This window comes from Oncorhynchus masou, chromosome 1 (genome assembly GCF_036934945.1).
Source record: "Oncorhynchus masou masou isolate Uvic2021 chromosome 1, UVic_Omas_1.1, whole genome shotgun sequence".
In the NCBI taxonomy this organism is placed as follows: domain Eukaryota; kingdom Metazoa; phylum Chordata; class Actinopteri; order Salmoniformes; family Salmonidae; genus Oncorhynchus; species Oncorhynchus masou.
Genome location: NC_088212.1, coordinates 23,608,074 through 23,633,752, shown reverse-complemented (window position 1 = coordinate 23,633,752; position 25,679 = coordinate 23,608,074). Strand labels below are relative to the sequence as shown.

Here is a 25,679-nt window from a genome sequence, read left to right as displayed (position 1 = left end):
ACATATCATATGGATAGAGAGTCCTTGTGACAACAGACGTTTTTAACTGTCATTTTTCTCATAGAGCTCATTCCTGCAGGGACCATGCAGGTACAACCTCTCAGGTACTGATACTGGAATAATCTCTCAGAAAAATGTCTGAAATGCCATGCATGAAATATATATGACATGCAAATCAAAAGTAAATGTTTTCTGATTATTTTACATACATTTCTTCCAAATGCATTGTGTCTTACAATATGAGTACTGAAAGCATAACAGGCCTATCAGTGATGAATAATATAAATGTTTGAAATCTGCTATATTTTTTACAAATCAATTTGGCATAACAGACGCATAAGATACACTGTGTGTCTGTCTACTCATGTATATGTGCATCTCAGTTATTATCTGCATGCTTGGATGGGAAAAAGGGCGTATCATCGTTTCCGTGGTTGTCACATGACGATGACCAATAAGAACTTTAGTAACTTTTTTTGCTATTTGATAAAGAAAGAAAAGCAAAGAGAACGCTGGAAATGACTGCAGTTATTCGTGAAGATCACCATTATTCTGAATTATTTGTTTATTAGGCTACGAATTTGTATTGCAGATTCGGATTGTATATGACATACAAAGTGGTCAAAGTTTTGCAGCATCTTCTTTAATAGGTTTTATTGTCGTCGACGTCTAGCCTGCCTCATAGGTAATACCATGTTGGGAGAAAAGGCACAAGGTAAGTAAGCAAATCCGCTAGCGGAATGTGTAGAATTGTCTGAAGCTTCGCATATGCCTACATGAACTTTTAGTTATTTGCTATTTGTAAACCCACAGATACTGTAGGCTTATGCAATCTTTTATTTTGTAATATGCCTCTATTTTGTTGTTGCACGTTCATATAGAATAGCCTATTTAAAATAATTTAGTAAGCAGATAGATCAACATTTAAATAAAGATATTCAGTCTGCACTTCATTTGTATATGTCGAAGCCTTTAACCATATTGCAAGACAAATATTATATGAACCTGGCATATTCAGGAGTCTATTCATGGAATAGCTATTCAATAGGTTCCAAACTATTTCTCCTTGCAAACTTTTTTGGGGTGAGAATAAAGGAAATAATAGGAAAAAGGGAAATAATCAGAAAAAAAGACAGTTTTATTCTGCATTTGAAATGAAAATGGTACTAAATGAAATGCTTCCCCTTGATGTCTGACCTTGAGGTATAGAGTAGCCTAGGCTAATAGATGGAGATATATTTTTTAAGCCGTTTGCATCTAAAGTAATTGCCAAAACAGCAAATATAGTCCAATGTGAAGTAGTGAATCGAAATTAATTCTAAAAAATAGCCTATAGAAAAACAAAACAATTAAGCCTACTTATTGGATATTATCTTCCTATTTTGTCAAACATAATTATAAAAGCTAGTTAGCCTAACACCCCTTGTCGAAATGTAGGCTATTGTTTAAACGGCCTTGGAATATAATTAACTCATGCATTGGGTCTGCGTTTCCTATTATAGATCGAGTCTATTGATTCATGAAAAATGATTATAAAAAAGAGCAAGGACTAAATGTGAAGTAATACGCCAAAGGACCGTTGATTCGTAAGCTATAGGTCTACTAAGTTCTTGTTTAAGTTATTGCTGTTCACATTCATATGGCCTAAAGTCATAACTTAGTCACAGAATTTAAACTAACTCTGGATCTTAATTACGATAACAAAACGACTGATGATTATGATAATATCGATAACAACAAACAACATGAATAATAACAAAAATGTAATAACAATCGTTATAGACTAACTATGCTATAATAGCAGTAATAATAATAACAACGACAATAACAATAATAATAATAATCATAAAAGTATTAATAATCATAATAATGGATAGGCTATTATCACTTTCGATCATCCTCCGTTCCTATTTGACACTGTTTTGGTTAAAGACATTCTCCTTAAAATGGGACATCTCCGTTTATTATGTTGCAAGAAAGGGTGTACTGTACCACACATAGGTTGTTTTCTCAAGATAGGTGGTCGCATCCACCGCTCTTTGGCGAACCTCCCAGTAGAAGGTGAGAGAGCCCTGAGTAAAGGACATGTGCTCGTGTCGAAGCGCGCGTCGACCGTGTTGTAGGTGTGGATTATAAAACGCGTTATTCTATCTTAGTCTGAGGTATTTCTTGATTAATAGGAATAACCACTTGGAAGAAGGGGGCGATAAAGGTAATCAACCAATACACGTTATATTTGGTCGAATCCGTTTAAACATTTGCCAATCTTATCATATATACATTTTTAAGGTTTTACATTGGATTTTAATCGTAAATATCAATGTTTTTTTGTTTGCTTCCATTATGGAATAATCGGTCTTATTTTTGTGAAATAGACTGAAACTATTGTCAATCAGCTCTCACCGATTCATCAATCGAACATATTTATTGGGGAAATATATTTATTTTTCTATTTTTCGCAATATATATATATATCCCACATTACGATTATTATTAGCGAAACTATATATATATATATATATATATATATATATATATATATATATATATATATATATATATATACATTAGGTTTTAAGCCTTTTGGAAGTTTGATTTAAAGCATACATTATTTCACAGCTGCACAGAATCCTACAATTTCGTACTGCATTTTCAAATTTGTCAAAGGCCGTAAATGAATTTGATTAAGAAACTGTACATTACATTATTTGAATTAATTTATTCGTTACTTCCCTGCTTCATTCGTTTTTCTTGACCCTTGCTTTTATTTGCGAACCAGGCGTTCCATTGATGGTAGGCGTAATGGACTACAACTATGATGAAGATTTGGAAGAATTGTGTCCTGTTTGTGGAGATAAGGTCTCAGGATACCACTATGGACTCCTTACATGTGAAAGTTGTAAGGTATTTTCATTTGGAATGATTCCTTTTTTCAATTTCCTTTCCTTTGTGGGTATTGTGGCTCATCAAACTAATGTAGGATAGATCTTTTCTCCAGGGCTTCTTCAAGAGGACAGTCCAAAACAAGAAGAGGTATACTTGTGCAGAAAACCAGGAGTGTAAAATAGACAAAACACAGCGGAAGAGATGTCCCTGCTGCCGATTCCAGAAATGCCTCGATGTTGGCATGAGATTAGAAGGTATGGTTATCTTCATCTCACCCCTTCATTCATCGAGTGGATTTCAACCTTATTGTCCAGAAAAAAATAAGCCTTTAATGTTTTGGCATATTTTTTCATTTGAATATGATTGAATCTATATGCATTTGTTATAATTTGCTATATGCCCGAAATATGTCCAACATATGGCCTGTAGGCCTCAAGGGATGTAATAGACTAATGTCTTAGTATCAGTTGCTCCTGAATGGTTAAATATTTTCGCAAAAGTTGTAGTGGTAGCTTTGTTTTGAATTAGGGACAGACAATATACAGAGTAGAGAAGTTTAGCGTCCGTGGTTTTATGGGACGCAAAAACATGATGTGGCCAGAGCGCGGAGTACACCAGTGATTCCCACCCAGGCTTTGATGCGAAAATTAAGCACCTGTTTCCGCGGAGAAATTACACATTCTTGATTTGCTAATTCGACTCTGGGCTTCTCGCTGTGGTTTTAAAAAGATACTTAATATTTACATCAACACGGTACCATTGTGTAATTGCAAAGGCATTAGCACATGTTGTGTACAGTAAAATTTCAAAAAGAGAATTGTGTAATAGAATAAAGTAGTATGATACCCGTCTGGTAGTTTTTACATTGCTTTTCCCAAAACTTGATTCAGGAAACTGCCAATCACATATTCCTGACTAAATTAGGTTATTTTCCTGTGCGCTTTTCCTGTGCTGTATTTGCAATGATATATATTTGAATAATAAAATAATAATAAATCATGATTTTTCGCAAGGAGCATTTTACCATGATATCCTTCTCGCTATAGTAGCATAGTAACAATTTCCATATAAAGACCCACTGTTGTTGACATAGTTCTGTTTCCCCACTCCTTGTCTCTTTCTGTGACAGCTGTGCGTGCAGACCGCATGCGTGGGGGCAGGAATAAGTTTGGCCCCATGTACAAGCGGGACAGAGCCATGAAGCAGCAGAAGAAGGCTTTGATCCGTTCCACGGGCTTCAAGATGGAGTCTGCTCCTCCACAGCTCTCCCCTGTACAGACTAACTATGGCTTCACTGGTACCCTGCACAGCCTCCCATCCGTCCCCAAGGGCCTCATGCCCTCCATCCCAGCCTCCATCACCCCCACAGACTATGAGGCCAGCCTCTACGGACCCTCCTCCCTGGGGGTGGCCATGCAGCCCCATGGACCCCTGCCTACTCAGTACCTGTGCACAGCATTCCCCAGCAGGGCCATCAAGTCTGAGTACTCTGACCACCACACAAGCTCCCCAGAGTCTCTGGTGGGGTACCCCTTTCCGGATGTGTACCCCTCCGGAGGCTCCCCACAGCCTCCCCCCCTCTCCCCCCTGGTGCTAGAGCTGCTGCGCTGCGACCCAGATGAGATGCAGGTGCAGAGTAAGATCATGGCCTTCCTGCAGCAGGAGCAGAGTGGCCGGGGCCGGCAGGACAGGCTCAGCACATTCAGCCTCATGTGTCGCATGGCCGACCAGACTCTGTTCTCCATAGTGGAGTGGGCCAGGAGCTGCATCTTCTTCAAGGAGCTCAAGGTAAGCATCCCAGACCCTGTCCACACAGAAATGATAGGAGAGACATGCACATTTAGAAATTATTCTTAGAATAATGATCACAGTATCATATCTTATCATTGTGATGATCTTATTATTCCACTTCATTCATAAGTGATGTCAAGAATATTGAAGATAAACAATTTTATCTTTGATATCTTAATGTTTCTTGATCCTATTTCTGAAACCCTGCACCCCCCCACACACACCCACATTATGGCAGTAAAGAACAAAGGCCTGTGTAAAAATGTTAGATTTACTATGACAGATAATTATCATTGTTTCTGTCCCTCCCTGTTTCTGGTAGAGGCACTCAAATAGAGCAGCAGTTAAAGAGGTGACATCATAACCCAGTGTATCTCCCTCTGGGTAATGATTTGGGATGCATCACTGCCCATGTCAGATAGGCCTTATACATTGAGTCTCTTTGTCAACTGAAGGTTGTAATTGAGTTGTGTCATACTTGTACAGCGTGAGTTATGGCTCCAGTCATATGTTACTCTCCGGCCCCAAGAGGAGAGTGAAATCAATACTGTTGTTTGACACTGTGGTGTCTGACCAGAGGGGTAAACTACGAAGGAAGCTAGATCTACTCAGTTTTCTAAAGCTAGCCAGCTTCAGTTAGCTTCACATTCCATCTAAGGCGTCATCTGTATTCTACCACGGTGGATATTGCTCATCTGCCACGTGGCTAGTCGAATGCCGAGCTCTTCATGGAAACAGGGCTGTAGCATCAATCCATGGGCGAGTCAGTGCCACATTTTAATTTGTGTAGAAATCAAAATGAAATACAATTTATGTAGCATATTCAGCAGGCTATGGTGTGAAATAGGCTGTTAGAAGGGCTGTCTTTATTGGATTACTTATCATTAATACCGGCTTTGGTGTGCACAAGCAACATTTCCCCCACTCCCACCTATAAAATAATTGTATTAAGTCATAACTACAAAAGTTTGACCGTGCGTGATGCGTTCTGTCATTACTAAATGTGTAATGTGATAGGTATTTTAAAATTAACATTGTAAAACAATAAAACAAAAAATATGAACGGGATGATGACGCAATCTTTGTGAAAGGGAGGGAATCTGATTTCATTGGTCCTCAACTCGCGGCTCAGCCACTTCATTCAGGATACATGGAGTAAGCTCTGAGTTAACCTGCAGGTTAGTTCTGAGGATTCGTTGCCATAGAAATGTACCTGGTTAAAAGGTTAGCCACTTTCGTGGTACCGGTTATCCCGAGATGAACTCAGGGTTGACCAACGTTACCTCGATAACTCCTCAAACCTGATTGTTAGTATGGGCCTCTGGACATGTTACAGATAGGTGGCCTAAAGGAGACAGTGCATGCTGGTGTTGATGAAGGCTGACCAGTGATATTGCTCAATGCTCACTATGCTATTCATTTTATCGATGCTGCCATCGGCCAGAGAATGGCTGGCAACGGGAACTTACTAATAGATTGTTTGACTCTTTGACATGTATTATTCGAAAAATATTTAGCACCCATCTGAATTGACTGTATTTAAAAGCAACTTCTTGTCACATTATTGTTATTTGTCTGTTAGCCTTATCTGTGAGACAGCGAGTCCATTGTGTGGTGAGCTAGGAACATAGTATCTATGTAAAGACGGTGTCATGGGGACACACACAGTGGTCCCATTCTTCACTTTACTCTTTTAACTGGGTTATTTTATAATCGGTAGGCCTATATGCCTCTGAGGACCAATGATCTGATGCAGTGATCAGTGGCCAGTAGTAGTTATGGCAGCATCATCAGTACTATGGAGTTAGACCTGACTGGGGATGAGGATTCTGCCCCTGGATAAACAACAGTCTGAAAAATAGCATAAATGACAGTGATGGGGTTTTGTTTTAAATACAATATGAGAAAATGGCCAGCATATATTACTTGATGTAATCGTGTGTAATATAATCTAGCTATGGGATTATGATTATGGAAAATTGGAGAGCCACCGGCATGTTGATCGTGCAAAGCCAACAGTAAAATTTGAACTGCATGGATTTCAGTCATGTTACATACCTGTGATGTATCCTGGCTAAATTGCAACCAATTGTGAGGTTGTAGATGTGAACAGTGCGAGGCGAGCACAAAGCGGTGGATGTTTGCCAGGAGAGAGAGAGCCTCCTGCAGAAAGAGCTATCTCTCTGAGTAATTACATTCCATCCAGACGATAACAGGGGAATGTCAGTTCTCTCTCCACGGCTCAGTATTTTGTCTCTCATTGTTCCTATTTGCACAGGAAAAATTGAGCTATCATCTGCTAAATTTACCTTGGGCATTGCCAGCATGTTTGTGTCAGAAGCTGCTCGTTACTTGAGTTTTTACATACAGTATCTGACATTGACATACCTGTAGCATTTGATCAAACACCATTACGTGCATGCAGGGTTGGTGCATTATAGCAGCCCTTTAATAAATGTTGATGAAAAGAAATATATATATTTATTGTTCGATGGTTTTAGACCTGTCTGTCTGATCTCCAAAACATCTGTATTGGTCTCAAAGCCAAATTCTCACAGTTATGTAATGGCACTGAGTGAGGCAGGTTTATGCTTCCCTGTTTCTGCCAGCCAGGGGGGACAAGACTGAATGTCCCTTGACTGAACGCTCACTGTGTGTATGTGAGTGTGTGTGTGTGTGAAATGTTGTGTCTCTGTGCTGAATCCTCCTTGAGAAGAGGTACTGTATGATGAATCAAGATGTTGTGTGTTGGTCCTGTAGCTCTGACTGGGAGCAAGATTGGACTCCTCATCTAGACAGATATATAGTTCCATTGAAGGGGTAGTAATTCTGTCATCCCCATGCCAGATGAATGTGTGTCCTGGTGCTATTTGGGGGCTTCAGGAACACTCTGTGTCACCAGCTGCAGAATTACTGACAGTCGTCCTTCGGCACCCAGGGTAATATGTGCTAGCAATGAGGAGCATCCAATCACCCCCCTTCCCCCTGTTGGGCGGGGGCAAGGGAGGTGACAGAGGGACAGGGAGCGGTGAGGAGGTGGGAGAGGTCATCTCTGTGGCTCGTAAATACAAGGTGATGATGCGCGAGACATTGACACCAGCCCCAGATGCTGGAAATATGGCACAAGGACCCTCATCTTCCTCTCTTGGTTTTATGGTCACCCCATTTATCTGTCCATGTAGCTATGTGTGTTTTAGATTGGTTCTCCACTATTCCTATGCTTGGCCAGCTGTGTGGAATGAGTTTGAGCTTTGATGTGACCTGTTGTTTTCTTATTCTACTTTAAGGTGGGGGACCAGATGAAGCTTCTTCACAACTGCTGGTCTGAGTTGCTGGTCCTGGACCATGTCTTCAGACAAGTGCAACATGGGAAGGAGAGCAGCCTGCTGCTGGTTACTGGCCAGGAGGTAAGCAGCCTTGCAGTTCCAACATAAAATTAATACAAACATACATTCATGAATACCAGACATACATACACTCACTCACACACGCACGCATGCACGCACACAATCACTCACGCACGCACGCACGCACGCACGCACGCACGCACACACACACACACACACACACACACACACACACACACACACACACACACACACACACACACACACACACACACACACACACACACACACACACACACACACACACACACACACACACACACACACATTCATCATGTAGTCATTACAGATACACAACCTCCATAGGTAGCAATAGTTTTTTTTCTTTGTTGTTGCAGTTAAGTAACAGTAATCACTGTTATTACGCTGTACCGGTGGAATTACCACACATTATTTTAGTGACATAATATAAAGTGGGACTACACTGAGTGTACAAAACATTAAGAACACCTGCTCTTTCCATGGCAAAGACTGACCAGGTGAATCCAGGTAAAAGCTACTGTATGATCCCTTATTGATGTCACTTGTTAAATCCAGTTCAACCGGTGTACATGAAGGGGAGGAGACAAGATAAATAAGGATTTTTAAGCCTTGAAACAAATGAGACATGAATTGTGTAGGTGTGCTATTCAGAGGGTGAATGTACAAGACAGAAGATTTAAGTGCCTTTGAACGGGATATGGTAGTAAGTGTCAGGTGCACCGGTTTGAGTATGTTCAGAACTGCAACGCTGCTGGGTTTTTCACACTCAATAGTTTTCCGTTTGTATCATTGATGGTCCACCCCCAAAGGACATCCAGCCAACTTGACACAACTGTGGGATGCATTGGAGTTGACATGGGCCAGCATCCTTGTGGAACGCTTTCAACACCTTGTACAGTTCATCTGAAGATGGCGCCGGAGGGAATGGCTGCCGTCTAATAGGCTTTTAACCAACCATGCTATTTTGATAGTTTTTTCACTTTGTTCGTAACTTGTATTTTACATAATGTTGCTGCTACCATCTATTATGACTGAAAAGAGCTTCAGGACATCAGAACTGTGATTACTCACCTCAGATTAACGAAGCGTTTTTCTTCAATGAGTCGGATGGGAGGTATATATTCAGACACCCGACCATGCTCAGATCCCCGTCATTTGCCGGAGAAGGAATCAGAGATTTTGCGGAAAAAGAACAGGGTGCCTTGTGAGGATCAGGCGACGAGTGCCTAATCTGCCTTTGCCTTCCCTCCAGCTAGCTAACGTTCAATCGCTGGAAAATAAATGGGACGAACTGAAAGAACGTATATCCTACTAACAGAACATTAAAAACTGCAATATCTTATGTTTCACCGAGTTGTGGCTGAATGACGACATTCTAAACATACAGCTGGCGGGTTATACACTCTATCGGCAGGATAGAACAGCAGCCTCTGGTAAGACACGGGGCAGGGGCCTATGCTTATATGTAAACAACAGCTGGTGCATGATATCTAAGGAAGTCTTAAGGTTTTGCTCGCCTGAGGTAGAGTGTCCCATGATAAGCCGTAGACCACACTATCTACCTAGAGACTTTTCATCTGTATTTTTTGTAGCTGTCTACATACCACCACGGACCGATGCTGGCACTAAAACTGCACTCAATGAGCTGTATACTGCCATAAGCAAACAGGAAACGCTCACCCAGAAGCGCCGCTCCTAGTGGCCGGGGATTTTAATGCAGGGAAACTTAAATCAGTTTTACCTAATTTCTATCAGCATGTTAAATGTGTAACCAAAGGGAAAGAAATTCTAGACCACCTTTACTCCACACATAGAGATGCGTACAAAGCTCTCCCTCCCCCTCCATTTGGCAAATCTGGCCATAATTCTATCCTCCTGATTCTTTCTTACAAGCAAAAATTAAAGCAGGAAGCACCAGTGACTCGGTCTATAAAAAAGTGGTCAGATGAAGCAGATGCTAAGCTACAGGACTGTTTTGCTAGCACAGACTGGATATGTTCCGGGATTTTTATGATGGCATTGAGGAGTACACCACGTCAGTCACTGGTTTTATCAATAAGTGCATCGAGGACGTCGTCCCCACAGTGACTGTACATACATACCCCAACCAGAAGCCGTGGATTACAGGCAACATTCCCACTGAGCTAAAGGTTAGAGCTGCCACTATCAAGGAGCGGGACTCTAACCTGGAAGCTTATAAGAAATCCCGCTATGCCCTTCGACGAATCATCAAACAGGCAAAGCATCAATACAGGACTAAGATCGAAACGTGCTACACCGGCTCCGACGCTCGCCTGATGTGGCAGGGCTTGCAAGCTAGTACAGACTACAAAGGGAAGCACAGCCGAGAGCTGCCCAGTGACACAAACCTAATAGATGAGCTAAATAACTTCTATGCTTACTTCAAGGCAAGTAACACTGAAACATGCATGAGAGTATCAGCTGTTCCAGATGACTGTGTGACCACGCTCTCTGCAGCCGATGTGAGTAAGACCTTTAAACAGGTCAATATGCACAAGGCCACAGGACCAGACGGATTACCAGGACGTGTACTCCGAGCATGCGCTGACTAACTGGCAAGTCTCTTCATTGACATTTTCAACCTCTCCCTGTCTGAGTCTGCAATACCAACATGTTTCAAGCCGACCACCATAGTCCCTGTGCCCAAGAACACCAAGGTAACCTGCTTAAATGACTACCAACCCATAGCACTCACATCTGTAGCCATGAAATGCTTTGAAAGGCTGGTCATGACTCATATCAACACCATTATCCCAGAAACCCTAGACCCTCTCTAATTTGCATACCGAACCAACAGATCCACAGATGATGCAATCTCTATTGCACTCCACACTGCCCTTTCACACATGGACTGAACACCTATGTGAGAATGCTATTCATTGACTACAGCTCAGTGTTCAAAACCATAGTGCCCTCAAAGCTCATCACTAAGCTAAGGAACCTGGGAATAAACATCTCCCTCTGCAACTGGATCCTCCCATCCCATCTTCTATGCTGCTGCTACTCTCTGTTATTATCTATGCATAGTCACTTTAATAACTCTTCCTACATGTACATATTACCTCAATTACCTCGACGCCAGTGACCCTGCACGTTGACTCTGTACCGGTACCCACTTTATTGTACCCCCACTATTGTTATTTACTGCTGCATTTGAATTATTTGTTATTTTTATCTCTTACGTTTTTTGTTGGTATTTTCTTGAAACTTCATTGATGGATAAGGGCCTGTAAGTAAGCATTTCACTGTAAGGTCGACTCCTGTTGTATATGGCGCATGTGACAAATACAATTTAATCTGATTTGTTGCCCTGACAAACTGATGCTGTTCTGAGGGCAAAAGGGGGTGCAACTCAATATTAGGAAGGTGTTCCTAATGTTTGTATGGTCAGTGTATTGCCTTCAGAACGTTTTCACACCCCTTGACTTTTTCCACATTCTGATGTGTTACAGCCTGAATTTCTGATGGATTGAGATTTTGTGCCACTGATTTACACACAATACCCTACAATGTCAAAGTGGATTTTTTTTTTGTTAAAATGTTTATAAATTGATAAAACATTTAAAGCTGAAATATCTTGAGTCAATAAGTATTCAACACCTTTGTTATGTATGGAAACCATAAATACGTTCAAGAATAAACATGTGCAAAACAAGTCACATAATAAGTTGCATGGACTAAATCTATGTGCAATAATAGTGGTTGACATGATTTTGGAATTATTACCCCATCTCTGTACCCCACACGTACAATTATTTGTAAGGTCCCTGAGTCAAGTAGTGGATTTCAAGCGCAGATTCAACTACAAAGACCAGGGAGGTTTTCCAATGTCTTGCAAAGAATGGCACCTATTGGTAGATTGGTACAAAAATAAAAGCAGACACTGAATATCACTTTGAGCATGGTGAAGTTATCAATTATACTTTGGATGATGTATCAATACACTCAGTAATTACAAAGATACAGGCGTCTTTCTTTACTCAGTTGCCGGAAAGGAAGGAAACCATGAGGTGACTTTAAAACAGTTACAGACTTTAAAGGCTGTGATAGGAGAAAACTGAGGACAGATCGACAACATTGCAGTTAATAAACAATACTAACCTAAATTACAGAGTTAAAAGAAGGAAGTCTGTACAGAGGGGCAAATATTCAAAAACCTGTTAGCAATTTTTGGGGGACAAATCCAACACAACACATCACTGAATACCACCATTCATATTTTCAAGCATGGTGGTAGCTGCATCATGGTTTGGATCAGTTCGTCATCAGCAAGGACTAGGGATTTTTTTTAGGATGAAAATAAATGGAATACAGCTACAATCACAGGCAAAATCCTAGGAAACCCTGGTTCAGTCTGCTTTCCTACAGACACCGAGAGACAAATTCACCTTTTAGCAGGACAATAGCCTCAAACTCAAGGCCAAATATGCATCAGATTTGCTTATCAAGATGACATTGAATGTTCCTGCGTGGCATAGTTACAGTTTTGATTTAAATCAGCTTGAAAATGGATGGCAAGGCTTGAAAATGGATTTCTAGCAATGATCAACAACCAACTTGACGGAGCTTGAAGAGTTAAAAAATAATAATGGGCAGATATTGTCAAATCCAGGTGTGCAAAGTTCTTTTTTGTAGATCGTTGAGAAAAAAAGACAATGAAATCCATTTTAATCCCAATTTGTAACACAACAAAAAGTTTTAAAAATTCAAGGAGTGAGAACACTTTCTGCTGCCTGCTCTTCTTCTTGTGTTTGGAAGATGCCAAACAGAAAAGGAAAACACAGCCATCAGCTTGTCTCTGCAGCTTGTAACTGACTCCTGGGTTTAGGGAGGAGAGGTGAAAGATGGCCGCTGGTATTTATTTGCCTCGTGTTTAAATCAAGTTATTTTTTTCTCATAAAGACTGCAATGGAAAACTGGCCATTTTTTATCTACAAACTGTACTAGGTTTGTGAGAACAGAAGGAAGAGGAGCTTAAAAGTTGCACTGTATCATTCTAGAAGCTACTGTGGAATTTGAGGATTTAACATCCAATATGTTACATAAAATGCCAATCGCATTCATTTGCAGACTCAATGTATGGCATCTATGAACCTGTACTGAAGCTGTACTGTACTGTAATTCAAGTTGCAACACCACCACTTTTCAACCTCATTTTCATTATCTCCAGCACAATAACAGTGTCTACATATTTGAAAACTGCACATTTCTACGTTTTGTAGAAATAAATATGAAGTTACAAGGTTCTACCCCATGACATTAAAAACAGTGATTTTCGAACACTATGAGAGTCACGGTGATGTGGGGAGTAAGAAAATACCCTCCCTCTGTTTTGAAAATCACAGTTTTTCTTACTTTTAATCCTACCCGTTGATGCATATTTACATTTTAGTCATTTAGCAGAGTTTCTTATCCAGACTAATTAGGGTTAAGTACCTTGCTCAAGGACACATAAACAGATTTTTCATTTAGTTGGCTCAGGGTTTTGAACCAGCAACCTTTTGGTTATTGGCCTGACACTCTTAACCGCTCGGCTACCTGTCACAGAGAAGCATTTTTTGGGACCTTTCTTATCTTTTTAACCATAGATCGTAGAAATGAAGTGTCTTTACATATGCAGACACTGGTTCGGTGCTGGAGAAAATGTATATGAGGTTGAAAAGTGCTGGAATTGGCCTTTAAAACCTGTATATACAATAATACTTCATGTTGTCCTTTTGTGTTGTGTTGCAGATGGATCTGTCATCCGTGGGGTCACAGGCAGGCTTGAGTCTGTCAGGCCTGGTCCAGGGAGGACAGGAGCTGGCTGGGAAGCTACTAGCCCTGCAGGTGGACAGGAGAGAGATTGCCTGCCTCAAGTTCCTCCTCCTCTTCAATCCCAGTGAGTAGACCACATGGACATACGTTGTATGCTGTACCACATTAGACGGTGATTATTGGTCTTATAATATGTATATAATATAACACACTTTTATCCAAAGCGACTTACAGTCATGCGTGCATACATACAGCTCATGTATAGCCCATTACAGCTAGCTCAAGAATGGAATAATCATCTTTGAAAACTACTATGGTCTTTCAAAGATTTGGTTTGAGGTACTTCATACTTGTTTGTATTGTAGCTGTGGTTTGTATAACTCAGTGACGTGTAGTACTTAAGAATGAGCAAATAACTTTTTCAAACTTTTTGTTGGAAATAGGTTTTAGTTGACAAGTCCCATTTATTTTGAAAGGCAGAAATGGCATTTTAAATGGAAAAGTCAGAGCCATTGATCTATGTTTTTTTTATCCAGAAGGTTCCAACTGTTATCTGAACCAGTCCTTTATTTTCAGGTATACTCAAAATTCAATATAGGGCCTTGTCAAAAGGCAACATTAACAAAGAAGACAACCTCACCCATTATTCTTTAATAGCATTCAATGGAACCTTAATGGATGGGTCTATCATTCAATAATCTGACTGACATTCATGCTGTGGCTTCTGCATATGGAGTGTGTATTGACGACAGTTGCCCAGATTCCCTTAATCGACTGCTATTTAGCGCCAGCGAGCTGGGAATAAAAGGCTTTAGAATAATGAGAGCACTCGTCACATGCAGAAAATATTTCCCATCTCCGCTGTCTGTTTCATTCTCTTGCTCTCTCTCCTTCAATCAATGAGTCCGGTTTATCAGGGCAATTTAGTTGCCCTTAAGTGGTTTGAAAAGATTATTCAAAATATTTAATTACTGTGTGAATGGCTCTTCTGGCAGGACTCAGCTGATGCTGAATAGAAGTCCTTTATAGGGTCTAGCTATTGTCACATATACACACACACACACAACCCACAACCAACCCACAACCAACCCACGCTGTACAGATCCAATGTACCAGAAATTGAATATTAGTAATAAACTGTTGCAATTTCAATGCTAAAGATTAGGCCTACACTTGATCTCAACAAGTAACTGATGCTGAGCCTTAACACAGGGATTTGAGGAACAGTTTCAAATAAATATATCAATAATCTCCCATTTATGTGACATCTGCAGAGTAAACTAATCCCCTCTAAATCTCTTTATTATGTCCCTGTCCAGATGTGAAGCTGTTGGAGAACCAGGTGTTTGTGGAGAGTGTTCAGGAGCAGGTGAATGGGGCTCTGCTGGAGTACACTGTGTGCACCTACCCCCTGTATCTGGACAAGTTCAGCCAGCTGGTGCTGCATCTGCCAGAGCTGCGTGCCCTCAGCACCCAGGCAGAGGACTACCTGTGCTACAAACACCTGAGTGGGGAGGTGCCCTGCAACAACCTGCTCATTGAGATGCTGCATGCCAAGAAGGCCTGTATATGAGCACCACGTTACCATTACTATACACCAGCAGACTGTCTGTGGGACCGATGGTGTGGAAGCAAAGAGGGGATTTATGATTACAGCTAGGAGAAGATGAGTTGTGTGTTTGTGTGTGTGCGTCCGTGCATGCGTGAGTATCCCCTCTGTCCAAAGTGTGTGTAAACAGAATATTGACTCATTGTTTTGGCAGTCCTTTAAATGTACATAGTAATAAAATGTACAAAGAAAGCTATGCTATGATACTGTATGTAGTAAATGTAACATTTTGTTGAATTCAGCAGAGTGAGGTCTTATATCAACGTTATATCAGAGTTATAGGGCCTCTTTCAGATGAAATAGGCCCTATAACACGTCATTAAGACATGTCGTAGCCTTTCAAATATAGTGGAAGCACTACATTTATTTGAGCACTTGTTCCTTTGTCACCAACTTTACCAAAAAATGTGGTATGTGAAAAATATGTTATGTTCAATATAGTTTTTTTTCTATTAGATATTGATATTCTAATATATGAACTACACATATGTTTCAAGAATTAAATCTGCATACTCATATTACGTTTAATGACTGTCTGTTACCCCAATGAGAGATCGACTTAAAGTGATAGAAAGAGAGTGATACAGAGGAGAGAGAGGGAGGGGGTAGAGATGGCGTAAGAGAGAGGGAGGGAGAGAGCCCTGAATGTGGCGCTGATGTGTGGGAGAGGATGAAAGCCATCTTTGGATGCAGTCATCTCTTATTAGCAGATTAATGGAGGACGGCCCCAGAAAGAGACACCCACGTGTGTGGACAGAAAAATGAACAACAAAGAAAGCAATATCTTATTAAGTAGATGTGTTAAAAATGAATGTTCTTGGTAAGCTTAACTGTATAAGTCCTTTAGCTTCTTCTGTCCACCCGGACTACAGAGCCAGGTCAAGGATAGGGGGTCATGCACTGTGGATGTGCTCCAGACATTTTGTACTCGCAGAATGAAGGAAAACATGCAATTGGCAATGTATGGAATGGTTGCTTTTCAAGCTAAATTTGAAAGAGATATAGTGAAATCCAGTTGGATTCAAGTGTAAAGAGAAAATAGACTTATCGTACTTGAGAAATGGCAGGAAAATCGTCAGATGAAGCACAAAACATAGAGTATCAGGACGGCAAGGAATGAAATCAACATCAATAACATGTAACACCCAAATGTCAGCCCATAGCACACATGAAGAAACATGTTTGAATTGTCTCTCGCATACAGACATGGCAGGGTTGGCTCTTTTAACTTCTTGGAGACAATCAGAACACCTGCCTTAAGATAACCCTGGCCTGTCTGTCTGAATATATTGACCTTTTTCTAACTGAAATGACTGTCATCTGTACCTCTTTGTACAGTGCATTTATATTGTGAAGCAGGAAAAGAAATGCCACATTGAGGAATACATAAACTCAGATGTTTCACCACACATACTTTTCTATTTCTTAAGGTTGAAGATTGTGTTATTGGTTCTCTATATGTTGCTTTTGCTTCTGTTGAGTTTCACCTTATTCTGTGCAGTCCCAGTCTTGGATGTTTTGGTGAAGTGATGAGGTCTGTTTAAGATCTCATTCTCAAACTGTCTGTGATGGTCCACTTCGTTACCTCTGTCAGCAATATGAATGCTTTTCAAACAGAAACAATCAAAACATACTTTTCTTTAAATATATTTTATTGTAATAGCATCAAATCAATAAATGCAATTAAGTAAAGTGCTACTTATGTTCTGTCCATTTCTTTTGAACCATCCCGCTGTTGTTCAATGACCATGGGGGTCATATATACATAATACATTCTTTTCAAATACTCTGGAGGCTATTCAGGATAGTGGTAGCAATTTACGAGTCATGACAAAGCAATTCATATTAATGTGAAAGTCTATGGTTTTGGGCTAACAAGTCAGTGCTACTTCACAAATGCATATGTAAATGTACATTTCAGCCAATGGCTACAATGAGCGCAAATATTGGAGGCCATTAACAGTAATTAAACAATACATTTAAGGAACGAAGTATAAGGGCTTTGGAAAAGCTATCATTTTCATACAAATCTTACAATGTATTGCTAATACTGTTGCACTCTCTAAGTCTAGGGGTCTTAGTCCTAGTTACATGGTCTATAACCTGATTTAAGATGTGCACCTATGTGAGAAATCAGAGTATAAGGACTGTGTTGTATGTACATGTACCCAGAAGACAGCAACCTTACCTTTGGTCTTGGGCCAGCTCCTCCATGACCTCTTGGTTAGCCAGTCCAAGCAGATTTTTGATTGTTCAGAGGTGACAAAAATACATATATGCAAAAAACTAAAAACATTCCAAAGCAAAAGATTTTAAACAAAACCAAGGGCTCACATGGTTACCAAGAAAAAACTTCAGCCTAACGGCTCTAATAGCTGTCTCAATCTCATTTCCTTGCACCTGTGCCCAATCAACACTTCATAAGGCTCCACAAGACTTCCTGGCTAAGCATTTGAACCAGGTTGTTGCTGCCCCCTGGGGATGAGGTGTGGAAGTGTGTGGTAGTGTGTTTGTCTATGTCCTAGCAATAACCTTCCCCCATCTCATAACAATATATGTATAGAAATACAATTATATCAAACGATAATGTACATTATATTTGCCCAGCATATTCTTCTATTGGGACAATAAACAGTTTCATGCGATTATTTGAGCTGTACTGAATAATGTGTCTCGGTTCAGAGTGCACCTTCCTGCAGTGGAGATAGGGAGAGGCCAGGATTTCTGTTGCTTGTTGTAAGGCAGGATAGGCCAGGGCAGGGGAGGGAGGAAAGGCTTGGGGAGTTAGCCAAGCTGCAGCTAGCACAGCCTCCAATATTCATAGTGGTTGGTTGGTGATACAGTACTGTACAACAGGTGATAGGCTTCTTAAAGTCTCTTTATGAGCTGCTCAGACAGTGCACAGTGAGTTAGCAGCATATCTCTACTATATAATGCTGTTGATCCATGAGAAGATCTGTCATCCTACTATCCACGTTCTCACACTGACAACACAATCTTGTTGTCTGGTCATATAATATCTTACAGTAGTATAGGCCTTTAATCCTTGATTCAAAGTTTCCAGTGTTTACAGTGATGTCTACTTTTTAGTTATGTCTGTAAAAACTGTCATGTCTACTGTCTAGTTATGTCTGTAAAAACAGTAACATCTACTGTCTAGTTATGTCTGTAAAAACAGTAACGTCTACTGTCTAGTTATGTCTGTAAAAACAGTCATGTCTACTGTCTAGTTATGTCTGTAAAAACAGTAACATCTACTGTCTAGTTATGTCTGTAAAAACAGTAACATCTACTGTCTAGTTATTTATGTCTGTAAAAACAGTAACGTCTACTGTCTAGTTATGTCTGTAAAAACAGTCATGTCTACTGTCTAGTTATGTCTGTAAAAACAGTAACATCTACTGTCTAGTTATGTCTGTAAAAACAGTAACATCTACTGTCTAGTTATGTCTGTAAAAACAGTAACATCTACTGTCTAGTTATGTCTGTAAAAACAGTAATGTCTACTGTCTAGTTATGTCTGTAAAAACAGTAACATCTACTGTCTAGTTATTTATGTCTGTAAAAACAGTAACGTCTACTGTCTAGTTATGTCTGTAAAAACAGTAACATCTACTGTCTAGTTATGTCTGTAAAAATAGTCATGTCTGCTGTTTAGTTATGTCTGTAAAAACAGTAACATCTACTGTCTAGTTATGTCTGTCAAAACAGTAACATCTACTGTCTAGTTATGTCTGTAAAAACAGTAACATCTACTGTCTAGTTGTGTTTGTGAAAACAGTAACGTCTACTGTCTAGTTATGTCTGTAAAAACAGTCATGTCTACTGTTGTCACGAACCTCGCCGAAGATGGTGCCTCTTCCTCTTCGGGCGGTGCTCGGCGGTCGTCGTCGCCGGCCTATTAGCTGCCATCGATTCCCTTTCCGTTTGTTTTGGTTATTGGGTAATTGGTTACACCTGTTTTGTGTTAGGGTTTGTTTGTTGGCTATTTAAGGGCACTAGGCCCGCTGGGTATTGGTGTGGGCTTGTTTCTTGTTACTCTGTTTGGATGGTGTTATTTTGTTTGTGTCTTTATTCTCCGGACTATTTTTGTCCTGTTATTTGGATTGATAACTTGTACACGCCCTGTGTGTTGGCGTGGCAGTTTTTGTTGCGCCGGTGAATAAATTTGACAAACGACTGAACCCTGCTCTCTGCGCCTGATTCCACCCACCACTCCTAGTTTTTCGTAACAGAAGCCCGCACCACCAAAATGGAGTCAGCAGGAGCAACGACCACCCCTCTCCCCACTATGGAAGAGCGCGTCCATCACCACACAGCTGTCCTCCATCGGATCGGTACAGCGATGGACCAGATGATGGAGAGGATGGAACGATGGGAGAGGAGTGGTCTACCGACGTCTCCCCCAGCTCCCCCACAGCCGACACCACCTTCTCCACCTACGTCGTCCTCTGGGTCCAGCGCACTGCGTCTCTCCCCCCCAAGGGAGTACGATGGAGCGGCGGCTGGGTGCCAGGGATTCTTGCTCCAGCTAGAGCTCTACCTGGCTACCGTGCGTCCGGCTCCCTCGGGTGAGGAGAGTGGGAGCCTCCTCGTCTCCTGTTTAACAGGTAGGGCCCTGGACTGGGCCACCGCTGTCTGGAACAGTCCGGACTCGGCTCAGGACAACTACCTGGAGTTTACCCGCCGTTTTCGAGCTGTGTTCGACCCCCCACCAGAGGGTAAAGCGGCGGGTGAGCGACTGTTCCATCTCAGACAGGAGACGAGGAGCGCACAGGACTTCGCGTTGGAGTTCAGGACCTTAGCTGCTGGTGCTGGGTGGAATGACAGGGCCCTGATGGACCATTACCGTTGTAGTCTCCGGGAGGACTTCCGCCGGGAGCTAGCTTGCAGGGACACAACTCTCTCCCTGGATGAACTAATATACATGTCTATTCGATTGGACAACCTACTAGCTGCCCGCGGGCGTTCAGAACGGGTCCTGTAAATTCCACCTTCCAGCTCTCCCACTCCCACTCCGATGGAGTTGGGAGGAGCTGCATCTAGGGGGACCAGAGGACGGAGGGGGACTAGGGGCATCTAGGGGGACTATTGTGGACGGAGAGGACACACTTCGGACCGGTGCTGGAGGAGTTCCTCTGGGAGTCGAGATGGTCGGCGGAACACTCCTCGGCCACCCCAGGTGAGTAAGCACCAAACTCACCCAGAGCTCGCTGTTGGTCACATGTTTTTGTTTTTTTTCCTGCGTTTTTCCCCTCTCTTCAGCAAAAGGCGCTGGTCGATTCAGCCGCAGCTAGGAGTTTTATGGATCGCGGAATCGCCCGTAAATTGGGTATTCCGTTAGTGCAGATAGACCCACCTGTCCCCGTGCACTCCTTAGATAGCCGACCGTTAGGGTCAGCGCTGGTCATGGAGGCCACGATTCCGCTGGACATGGTAACGCAGGGGAATCATAGGGAGAAGATCAGTTTCTACCTTATCGATTCACCTGGGTTTCCAGTGGTGTTGGGGGTTCCCTGACTGGCTATTCACAATCCCCTTATTTCCTGGAAACAGGGGGCTCTTAAGGGGTGGTCAGACGAGTGTTCAGATAGGTGTATAGGAGTTTCCATCGGTGCCACGACGGTGGAGAGTCCAGACCAGGTTTCCACCGTGCGCATTCCCCCAGAATATGCCGATTTGGCTATCGCTTTTAGTAATAAGAAAGCGACCAAATTACCACCCCATCGACGGTGGGATTGCGTGATAAACCTCCAGGAGAACGCTGCACTTCCCCGGAGTCATGTGTACCCACTGTCACAGGAGGAGACGCTGGCTATGGAGACATACGTTACGGAAGCTCTGAGACAGGGGTACATTCGGCCCTCCATGTCACCCGTCTCCTTGAGTTTCTTTTTTGTGAGAAAAAAGGAGGGAGGTCTGCATCCGTGCATTGATTATCGAGGTCTCAATTTGATCACAGTGGGTTTTAGTTATCCGCTACCTCTCATTGCTACGGCGGTGGAATCATTCCACGGTGCTCGTTTTTTCACAAAACTGGACCTCAGGAGCGCGTATAATCTGGTGCGTATTCGGGGAGGAGACGAGTGGAAAATAGCGTTTAGTACCACATCAGGCCACTATGAGTACCTCGTCATGCCGTATGGGTTGAAGAATGCTCCAGCCGTCTTCCAACCCTTTGTAGATGAGATTCTCAGGGACTTGCACGGGCAGGGTGTGGTAGTCTATATTGATGACATCTTGATTTATTCTACCACACGCGCCGCATGTTTCCCTGGTGCGCAAGGTTCTTGGGCGACTGCTGGAGCATGACCTCTACGTCAAGGCTGAGAAATGTGTGTTCTCCAAACCAGCCGTTTCCTTCCTGGGTTATCGCATTTCCAGCTCAGGGATGATGATGGAGTGTGACCACGTTAAAGCCGTCCGTAATTGGCCGACTCCGACCACGGTAAAGGAGGTGCAGCGGTTTTTAGGGTTTGCCAATTACTACCAGAGGTTTATCCGGGGTTTTGGCCAAGTAGCGGCGCCCATTACCTCACTGCTGAAGGGGGGGCCGGTGCGTCTGCGGTGGTCAGCAGAGGCTGATAGAGCCTTCAATCAGTTGAAGGCACTGTTCACGGGGGCTCCCGTGTTGGCGCATCTGGACCCTTCGTTAGCATTCATAGTGGAGGTGGATGCGTCCGAGGCTGGGGTTGGAGCCGTGCTGTCTCAGCGCTCGGGCACGCCACCGAAGCTCCGTCCCTGCACTTTCTTTTCTAAGAAGCTGGGTCCGGCGGAGCGGAACTATGATGTGGGGGACCGGGAGTTACTAGCTATGGTAAAAGCCCTGAAGGTGTGGAGACACTGAGGGGGCTAAACACCCTTTCCTCATCTGGACTGACCACCGTAATCTGGAGTATATTTGAGCAGCGAGGAGACTGAATCCGCGTCAGGCTAGGTGGGCCATGTTCTTTACACGTTTTAGATTTACGATCTCTTATTGACCAGGTTCCCTCAACACTAAGGCCGACGCGCTGTCCCGTCTCTATGACACCGAGGACCGGTCCATCGAACCCACTCCCATCCTTCCAGCCTCTCAGCTGGTGGCCCCAGTGGTATGGGAGGTGGACATCGAGCGGGCGTTGAGGGTTGAACCTGCACCTACACAGTGTCCGACCGGTCGAAGTTACGTACCGCTTGGTGGCCGTGATAAATTGATTCGGTGGGCTCACACACTACCGTCTGCGGGTCATCCGGGATTGATAGGACAGTGCGGGGTCTTAGGGGGAAATACTGGTGGCTCACATTAGCTAGTGATGTGAGGCTCTATGTCTCTTCCTGTTCGGTATGCGCCCAGAGTAAGGCTCCTAGGCACCTTCCTAGAGGGAAGTTACAGCCCCTCCCGATTCCCAACGGCCATGGTCCCATCTCTCGGTAGATTTCCTTACTGATCTTCCCCCATCTCAGGGGAACACTACCGTTCTGGTCGTTGTGGATCGGTTCTCTAAGTCCTGCCGTCTCCTCCCATTGCCTGGTCTCCCTACGGCCCTACAGACTGCAGAGGCTCTATTTACCCACGTCTTCCCGGCACTATGGGGTTCCAGAGGAGATCGTCTCCGATCGGGGTCCCCAGTTCACGTCCCGGGTTTGGAAGGCGTTTATGGAGCGTCTGGGGATCTCGGTCAGCCTTACCTCTGGTTATCACCCCGAAAGTAATGGGCAGGTGGAGAGAGTAAACCAGGAAGTGGGTAGGTTTCTGAGGTCGTATTGCCAGGACCGGCCAGGAGAATGGGCGAGGTACGTCCCGTGGGCAGAGTTGGCCCAGAACTCACTTCGACATTCATCCACGAATATGTCGCCATTCGAATGTGTACTGGGTTACCAGCCGGTCCTGGCTCCGTGGCATCAGACCGAAGCTCCTGCGGTGGAGGAGTGGGTACAGAGCTCTAGAGAGACCTGGCTGACAGTCCAGGATTCTCTCAGGCAGGCCAGTGAACGGCAGAAGACAGACGCTGACCGCCACCGCAGTGAGGCCCCGGTGTTCGCACCAGGGGACAGGGTCTGGCTCTCGACCCGAAACCTGCCCCTCAGCCTGCCCTGCCGGAAGCTGGGGCCGCAGTGTGTGGGGCCATTTAAAGTCCTGAGGAGGATAAACGAGGTGTGTTATAGATTTCAACTTCCTTCTTATTATCGCATTAACCCCTCGTTTCATGTGTCTCTCCTCAGGCCGGTGGTAGCTGGTCCCCTACAAGACAGTGAGGTACCGGAGGTCCCTCCACCCCCTCTGGACATCGAGGGGTCCCCAGCGTACACAGTACGAGCTATTCTGGACTCGAGACGCCGGGTGAGGGGCCTGCAGTACCTTGTGGATTGGGAGGGGTACGGTCTGGAGGAGAGGTGCTGGGTACCGGGGAGGGACAATTTAGATCCTTCCCTCTTGAGGGATTTCCACCGCCTCCACCCGGATCGCCCCGCGCCTCGTCCTCCGGGTTGTCCTCGAGGCCGGGGTCGGCGCGCTGCGGGAGCCGCGCGTCGGGGGGGGGGTACTGTCACGAACCTCCCCGAAGATGGTGCCTGTTCCTCTTCGGGCGGTGCTCGATGGTTGTCGTCGCCGGCCTATTTGCTGCCATCGATTCCCTTTCCGTTTGTTTTGGTTATTGGGTAATTGGTTACACCTGTTTTGTGTTAGGGTTTGTTTGTTGGCTATTTAAGGACACTAGGCCCGCTGGGTATTTGTGCGGGCTTGTTTCTTGTTACTCTGTTTGGATGGTGTTATTTTGTTTGTGTCTTTATTCTCCGGACGATTTTTGTCCTGTTGTTTGGACTGATAACTTGTACACGGCCTGTGTGTTGGCGTGACAGTTTTTGTTGCGCCGGTGAATAAATTTGACAAACGACTGAACCCTGCTCTCTGCGCCTGATTCCACCCACCACTCCTAGTTTTTCGTAACAACTGTTTAGTTATGTCTGTAAAAACAGCAGCGTCTACTGTCTAGTTATGTCTGTAAAAACAGCAGTGTCTACTGTCTAGTTATGTCTGTAAAAATAGCAGCGTCTACTGTCTAGTTATGTCTGTAAAAACAGTAACATCTACTGTCTAGTTATGTCTGTAAAAACAGTAACGTCTACTGTCTAGTTATGTCTGTAAAAACAGCAGCGTCTACTGTCTAGTTATGTCTGTAAAAACAGCAGCGTCTACTGTCTAGTTATGTCTGTAAAAACAGCAGCGTCTACTGTCTAGTTATGTCTGTAAAAACAGTAACGTCTACTGTCTAGTTATGTCTGAAAAAACAGTAACGTCTACTGTCTAGTTATGTCTGAAAAAACAGTAACGTCTACTGTCTAGTTATGTCTGTAAAAACAGTAATGTCTACTGTCTAGTTATGTCTGTAAAAACAGTAACGTCTACTGTCTAGTTATGTCTGTAAAAACAGTAACGTCTACTGTCTAGTTATGTCTGTAAAAACAGTAACGTCTACTGTCTAGTTATGTCTGTAAAAACAGTAACGTCTACTGTCTAGTTATGTCTGTAAAAACTAACTGTCTAGTTATGTCTGTAAAAACAGTAACATCTACTGTCTAGTTATGTCTGTAAAAACAGTAACGTCTACTGTCTAGTTATGTCTGTAAAAACAGTAACATCTACTGTCTAGTTATGTCTGTAAAAACAGTAACGTCTACTGTCTAGTTATGTCTGTAAAAACAGTCATGTCTACTGTCTAGTTATGTCTGTAAAAACAGTCATGTCTACTGTCTAGTTATGTCTGTAAAAACAGTATGTCTACTGTCTACTGTCTAAAAAACAGTTATGTCTGTAAAAACAGTAACATCTACTGTCTAGTTATGTCTGTAAAAACAGTAACGTCTACTGTCTAGTTATGTCTGTAAAAACAGTCATGTCTACTGTCTAGTTATGTCTGTAAAAACAGTAACGTCTACTGTCTAGTTATGTCTGTAAAAACAGTAACATCTACTGTCTAGTTATGTCTGTAAAAACAGTAACGTCTACTGTCTAGTTATGTCTGTAAAAACAGTCATGTCTACTGTCTAGTTATGTCTGTAAAAACAGTAACGTCTACTGTCTAGTTATGTCTGTAAAAACAGTCATGTCTACTGTCTAGTTATGTCTGTAAAAACAGTAACGTCTACTGTCTAGTTATGTCTGTAAAAACAGTAACATCTACTGTCTAGTTATTTATGTCTGCAAAAACAGTAACGTCTACTGTCTAGTTATGTCTGTAAAAACA

General features: G+C 42.9%; 1 protein-coding gene across 1 annotated transcript; it reads left to right on the top strand.

The window, feature by feature from the left end:
* The first annotated feature begins 693 nt into the window (after positions 1-693).
* LOC135549051 (nuclear receptor subfamily 5 group A member 2-like) lies at positions 694-15,458 on the top strand. The gene is made up of 7 exons (XM_064979146.1): positions 694-715; positions 2,780-2,904; positions 2,999-3,140; positions 4,016-4,674; positions 7,965-8,084; positions 13,821-13,968; positions 15,164-15,458. The coding sequence occupies exons 1-7, from the start codon at positions 694-696 to the stop codon at positions 15,415-15,417; spliced, it is 1,470 nt and encodes a 489-aa protein (XP_064835218.1). The 3' UTR covers positions 15,418-15,458.
* The last annotated feature ends 10,221 nt before the right edge of the window (positions 15,459-25,679 follow it).